General features: G+C 38.1%; 1 protein-coding gene across 1 annotated transcript; it reads left to right on the top strand.

Annotated features, from left to right (window-relative positions):
- Positions 1-5841: 5841 nt before the first annotated feature.
- LOC143374755 (uncharacterized) lies at positions 5842-6871 on the top strand. Its single transcript, XM_076823168.1, has 2 exons — positions 5842-6043; positions 6144-6871. The coding sequence occupies exons 1-2, from the start codon at positions 5869-5871 to the stop codon at positions 6476-6478; spliced, it is 510 nt and encodes a 169-aa protein (XP_076679283.1). The 5' UTR covers positions 5842-5868; the 3' UTR covers positions 6479-6871.
- The last annotated feature ends 746 nt before the right edge of the window (positions 6872-7617 follow it).

The raw sequence follows: 7617 nt of genomic DNA, 5'->3' as shown, positions 1-7617 counted from the left end.
TGATCGGTAGTTGCCTTGGATTTAGATGGTTTGGCCAACTTTTCGGATTTAAGATAAAGAAATTTGTAAATCTTTTAGGAAAAAGTTGCTTAGAATCATGCTTCCCATAACATATTACCACGTCATCGAAATTGAAAAGGAAAAGATGGTCATTTTCCTTACCTTCAAATAATCCTTATGTAGAACTTTATATAGAGCATCGCAAGTTTCAGGTATAATATGCTAAAGAGCCTGAGGTGATATGATTGTTGTAAATTTAGGATCTTCGTAACTTCTTCCAGTTGCAAGAAATCTCAATGTGGCAGTTAATCTCTCGTGCGGTGAGATGGCGTCTCATAATTGTATTTTGCTTTTGTATGAAGGGAGTGACTAAAGAAAGGAGCCTTAAATATGTTTCTTCATCCATCCTTAAATAATTGTGCCAATCTTTAGGCGCAAAATGCAATTCCTTTAATAAATTTACATGTGAGTAGCGTCCCCTTTTTTAACCATTCTTTGCACCACACACTTCGTTCAATTTTGCGTTTGCAACACTTTTTTGTAGCTAATAATAAGCCTACTACAGCTAAAGCGTCGTCTGTCGATGTCATGTTCGGCTGACAAAATTGTGAATACTGTAGGGCAGTGATGCCAGAATCTTGGGACGCGGGACCACACACTTACCCCCACTATGACCTACCGTCGTCTCCCACTTTCTTCCCACCGCACTGCACACTAAAAGTGAAAATGGAAATACACTGCTGGACAAAATTAAAGGAACACTATAATTTCCTGAAAAATTTGGTCATTTTGAAATGGTTGTACTATTTCCGCGAAAAATAGTTGCAAAACATATTTGAAAAAAGCATTTTAATGCTTCAAGTTTCTAGTTTTTGATTCAAGGACTCAAATCCTTTTTCATCCATTATAATACTGTTTTATCAAAGGAAACAAAATTTAAAAAATTGAAAATACTGTCAGGCCGGCCCGAGCGTGTGGATGCACTACGGGCATCCGGGCGAACTGCACAGGCCGGCCGGACCGTGTGTGGCTGCCTTTACACGCATCACTGGTTCCAAGGGGGGCCACCCCAACTAGAGGTGATAGAAATTAACACCAATCATACATATTCACAATTTTGAATCCTAATCGAGATTTTACTGTAGTTCCTATATTTTTAGAAGTTTGTCGATAATCCCGAACTTAGGAGAAGAGAGCGAGTGGAAAAAAGGACTGCCGAATGTCTCCAACTTTTTCATTCGCTATCCTTCTCTGCGGCCGAAACACATTACCACTAAATATGTATTATCCAAGTTATACCGTGTTTGGTGTGATTTATCATTAGGGAAACATCACAAATGTTACAATGTTTTATTTATGAAAATATTATTACTTCATTACTATGAATATCATTCTAATATATCTTCCCTCGCTACGCAAACCGAAGGGCATGCACTTTTGGCCCGTTTTCTTCTCACACGCACACATCTGCACAACCATCTCCGCTACTTGGAAGCGAAGGCAACCACAAGCAGACATGCTGCGCTGCGATATGCGGCTGTGTGTGTATACAGGAACGCGTGCACTTGACCGCGTGTGAAAAAAATACTTTTCGCATTTCATTCCTGGGTCATTCCACGCGAAATCTGACACTTTTCTGAGTATCATTTGGGATTTTGGTGAAACTTGTATATGTTGTAGTCTTTAGTGATATATAATCGTATCCAAAGGATTTATAAAAATTTTCACAATTGTGGGAATTTACTTTTTTTCATAAATTATAACTGTTGAACTAAGAGACAGATAAGAATGAGCTTTTGGGTGCTTAAAGTGAGGAAATAAGAATACCTAACAAAAAAGATGTCACTTAAAAAAAACAATTACAGACCATTTATGCTGTAATTGTTTTAAACAAATGCAATTTTATACTAGCAGGGCACTAATTTCACATTTGGAAAAATGAGGATATAGCCCTACTTGTGCTCTTTACGGACACGTTTTCAGAAACGCGGAGACTTTAAAACTGGTCGCATGAAAATTAATTGAATGTGACGCGGTGTCACCCAGCACCGGCTCAACTGGCTGAGCCGTGCATACTACAATATTGAATATTTTATTTCTTTCATTCCTAACCTTGCGAAGCCTTGAAAGTCATAGTATACCATGTGGTTGAATTTGTTGAGTCGGTGCAGTTCAATTAATTTTCATGCGACCAGTTTTAAAGTCTCCGCGTTTCTGAAAACGTGTCCGTAAAGAGCACAAGTAGGGCTATATCCTCATTTTTTTCAAATGTGAAATAGTGCCCTGCTGGTATAAAATTGCATTTGTTTAAAACAATTGCAGCATAAATGGTCTATAATTATTTTTTTTAAGTGATATCATTTTTATTAGGTACTCTAATTTCCCCACTGTAAGCACCCAAAAGCTCATTCTTATCTGTTTCTTAGTTTAACAGTTATAATTTATAAAAAAGGTAAATTCCCACAATTGTGAAAATTTTGATAAATCCTCCGAATACGTTTATATATCACTAAAGGCTACAGGATATACAAATTTCATCAAAATCTCAAATGGTACTCCGAAAAGTGTCCGATTTCGCGTGGAATGACCCTCCATGAAAGTTTAGAATACTGTAGAGAGAGAGAGAGAGAGAGAGAGAGTTGATAATAATATAATTGAAATTATACAACATTGCATGTGACCACATTTCTAATAAATTATAACCTAAAGGAATAAAAATATTGCTAAAGAAACATTTTGTCTTTTTGCACATTCAGACAATACGACGCAGAAAGGATAGACCGGCGATACAAATCATTATCATACTTTTAACGTTGTATCTCTCAAAATGCAACGAGAGGCTGCAGGGTGGTATTTCGTTTTATGGAAAGTTGTAAAATAACGGCGAAACGAAGGGTCCGAGAAACACGTGTCGTTTGCCTTACGCGAAGTAAATCCTACTTGACCGCGCCGGTGTTGGAGATCCGTCTGGTTCTCGTCAACGAGCATGCTTTCCAGCACATCACCCTATCTCTTTAGATAGGTTTTCAAAAGCGTGGGACTGACCTCGACTTTCGACCCTCACACAAGGCGAGTCGATGGGTGCGCGAAGCGTTGTTTTCAGTTTTTCGGCAAGGGCTGCCTGCCTGTATATTACAAAAAACTAACTTGACCTTGACATCGCTTCCAGTACCTCATTCATAAGAAAACCCGTTCGTACCATTATGTCTGATGGAACTGATACCAAACAGGAATATATTAAACAATTTTCATTTATTGGAGTAATTCGTCAGTAATAAAAGATTAAAAAGGATGCAGTGTTACACGTAATCAGTAAATTCTGTCGTATCGTCCCTCGGTTCGAAATTTAATTTGTACGATGTAAGTACAGGTATTCAGCGAACAGTATTATCCAATGCTCGCGGTTACTTTGTCGCTGTCAATGGGTCGTAAAAGAGAAGAATAGAACGGGAGTCGTAGCAGCCGAGAAATAAAGTCAGCGGCGGACCACTTATTTAGCGGAAGGGGAACACCTACAGGAGTGGTGGTAATGTGTGCGTCAGCGACGTCATCACGGACGTGTTACCACCGCTCCTGTAGGTGTTCCTCTCCGCTAAATAAGCGGTCATGAATAATGTTACTGGCAACACTGCAGATACACAACAATTTTTCAATAACAATAATGGCTCAACTTTTTTACTTTTAATTTTTTCAAATATTCATAACATTTTCCTGATTATAATGAGAGCAAACATGATACAATGTCGACCATTTTTGGTAGAAACCGATATTACAACGTGTAATGTGTACGAGAAAATCAGTGTCAAAACATCGTGTTACGGAATAGAATTCGCTTACCGCGTAGTAGTATCCACAATAGGGTGGTCCTTAGCTATTGGGGTAAATTTTTTTTTCAGTTCTTTTTTTCTCTTACCCGCCTAAAATATGAGGTTTGGTGAGAAAATGATATGTGTAAAGTTTCAAAGTGATTGGACAACGGGAACCCGTGACGCAATTGAGTTGAAATTTTGAAATAATAGTGATTTCTCAATATTTTTGCATTTTTACGAAAAATTGTTTTTCTATCACAAATTCGCTACACAGTATCGGATTCTGTAGACATTTCTGAAGAAGAAACTATCCACGGAAAATGTCAGAACCGTTTATAACTCGGACTGTTGGAGAAAATATCCATCGTCAACGCGTGCACGGTGTTTTGCCGCCTGGCGGCCATGACTCGCCCGCCGCGACTCGTCAGGGCCGTAGCGACGCACAATCGACGCGGTGCCTAGTACGGTGGTCCTTAGCTATAGAAATCAAATATTTTTTTAGTTTTTTTTTGGTCTTCGGCTACTTTCGAAGTATCAGTGAATATTTTTTAATAAAAGTACAATTTCTTACATATATGATAGTTACACTTGTATATTACTTCCAACAATAAACTCAAAATCTTTTAATTAAGCTTAGCATATAAAGCGGCGTCTGAATCACGGTAGTACGTAAGCTAGCTACCTGAGGTACAAAATCCAGTCATCCATTTAGTGACCCTCCCTGGTTTTTCCCTGCGAAGGACCTTTTATTGCATTGTAGCGGCTTCGTCGCAGGCTCGCCTTCGCGAGTAAGGGATAATTGTACCGTTTGGCGTAGGTAGGGGAGAGTTGTCAATAACGTACTGGTCACCTAACACGTACCTCATCAATTTCTCAGTAATTAATGAATATAAACAAAATAAGGAATTGAAACAAAACCTTTTGAGCTTACACCTTATTTTGTGCGTGCTATAAACATTTTAAAAAATCTGGTATGATTGATGTAACTTTTTACCAGTTTATTTTAGCTGATAACAACCAAACAATGCAATTATGTAATGTATTTTTGTATTTTCCCAAAAGCAGGTTTAATGTAGAATATTTTACATACATTTTAAGTACGTATTACATTCAATATAAAGTAAATCGTACCAGTATGTGACAAAAAGATTAATAACAAATTAATTTGTTCTGAACAAACGGTTAAGCAAATAATAAGTAGGTGCCTAAAAGATCAAGCTACAATATCCAATAGTTATTTGCATTGAAAGTAGTACCAAATATAAAATATAACGTAAAATGTCTTAAGTGGTACGATATAGGCAACCCTCCCTTATCTACTCTCCGGTTTTTCGCCATGGGCCGGAGTGAGTCAGGCTATCGCCGCGTTACCTGTCTGACAGCCAGATTCACCCAGGTAGGTATTTTTCGGCTGGCGGAAGTGGATACCTTCCGCTGCTCACGCATTTTCGCGCCAATTTTCCCCGCGCGTTTCTGGCGTCGCTTGAGGGACGCGTACCTGTACGAGGGCTGCATAAATAGCTCTCCAAAGGTGGCGCGAACTCTTAGTCTTATACTAGGCCTCTAAGGTACCGTGTCGAGTTCTTTAGTATTTACAGGTATAATATTTGGTTCTTGGACTTTATTGAAACAGCGCGCATCGCCAGTTCGTGTGAATATAACGGAGTGTGAAACAGAAAGTGAATTTAGAAAAATGGAAATGAGAAATTCTGATTCAATATATTTGCTGGGGCACGACGGAAGTCAAATTATTACTTCAAAACTTCCTAGTAATGGGCAAGTATTACGTGTATTGTTTTACAATTTGCGGAAAGTAAAATTGGAAATTCGACCAAGTACCGCGATGGTTATAAAAGAAGTGGAAGTGTTTTGGGAGAAATCACGTATCCCCGTAAGACAATCATATAATAGTATTACGAAACTAATAGCGTTGTATGAAAGTTTTCGACTATTGCAACGGTCTCGACAACGCAAATCTGAGCTACAACAAAACAGAGAAAAGAAATTTGTTGACTCACTAGATGATCTTTTTGATATTGCTCATAGTGATGCATTAACTATGATGAATATTGAAAATGATAGACTGTTTCTATTAAGTCAAAGACAAAAGGGGAGACCAGGATCAATGATTGGAGTGGATAGAAATTTAACAGAAAGGGAACAGCGGAAAACAATTCGACAAGAAGAAGCTGAGATACGGAGACAACGATTTGATGCAATGGCGGAAGTAGAAGGTATATATATCTAAATTTGATATACATACATGTATTTCTAATATTTAATTTGTTTTAACGTATTTCTAGATTTGAGGTAACTTTTTTTCTTGCATTACAGAATTAGTACAACTTGAATCAACTTCATCTAGTGATGAACCAGAATATTCTGCATTCAAAGGTCCGAGTATTACAGAGGAGCCTGATCTTCTTAATGAACCACGTCCAAATAACCCAAAGAAGCCAAGGGGGAAACAGGACGTTATCAACATGAAGCTCGTTGCATCATTGGACAACTGCAAAGTCAGTGATTGCAATGCAGTTCGCATCATTATTGCTTCTGCCGAATCTTTAGGACATAACTTAAACGATTTGATAATCAATCGCTCTTCAGTTCGGCGTATGCGCCATCGTCTTCGCGCAGAACGTACCTCGAAATTGCGGGAAATATTTTAGAAAAATCTGCCGAAAATTATAACAGTCCATTGGGATGGTAAAATGCTAGCATGTTTATCTGGCAGAAAACGGGTAGAGAGATTGCCTGTAGTTATTACATACCAACAAAAGGAAAAACTTCTGGGGGTTCCTGCGATAATAGAATCTACTGGTAAAGACCAAGCGTTAGCAGTATTCGACATGTTAGAAGATTGGCAATTAACAGATACCGTACAAGCGATTTGCTGCGATACAACTTCCACAAATATGGGACGATTGAAAGGTGCTTGCGTTATTTTAGAGCAAATGATCGGGCGGGACTTACTGTACTTTCCGTGACGTCACCATATTTACGAATTAGTTCTAAGAAGTGTATTCGAAGTAAAAATATCAAAATCTTCAGCTCCTGAAATATCGTTATTTAAATAGTTTCAAAAAGTTTGACCGAAAATTAAATAATCAAATTTTCGGTCAGGTTTAAAAGATGATTATGTCAATGGAAAGCTCCAGGACATAGAATTAAAATTGAACTTCTGCTTCAATACAATACAGCAGAAGCAACCAAGAGGTGATTATGTGGAATTCCTCGAATTGATGATTATTTTTCTTGGTAGAACTTGTCCGAACGGAAATCGTTTTCATGTTCCTGGAGCTTTCCACCATGCCAGATGGATGGCTAAAGCCATATATATATATATATATATATATATACAGGGAGTCCCAAAAATGTCGGAGTTCCTTAAAAGGGGTAACTCAGGGGGTGATTTGAAACAACTTTTTCCTTAGCGAAAATATTGTCCAAAGCTTCGTTAACGAGATATTAACAAAAACCCCCGACCAATCAGAGCGCGCGCCTTCCGCCCGAGCTCCCGTTGAAGTGTTGGCTACGCGGTAGGCTGATGCGCTTGTACTACGAAGGTACGAACAAGCAAGTCGGCATGCATCGAAGGAACCGCGTTACACAGTTTTTTTTTTTAAAGCAGAATCTTAAATAATAATTGTTTCAAGTGAGAGAACAAGAAATACGTAAATTTCGTTTTCAAATAAGGCATAAACGAAAAGGTAATGTAACAGAAAATGTGCGACAAGTGACAGTAATTCGTTATTGAGGTAAAAATCCGTAGTTTAATAAAGGCCAACATAACTAAATCTAAAAAATA

Source organism: Andrena cerasifolii, chromosome 11 (genome assembly GCF_050908995.1).
Source record: "Andrena cerasifolii isolate SP2316 chromosome 11, iyAndCera1_principal, whole genome shotgun sequence".
Lineage (NCBI taxonomy): Eukaryota > Metazoa > Arthropoda > Insecta > Hymenoptera > Andrenidae > Andrena > Andrena cerasifolii.
Note: the sequence above shows the minus strand (reverse complement) of the source record. Positions and strands in the feature narration are given on the sequence as shown.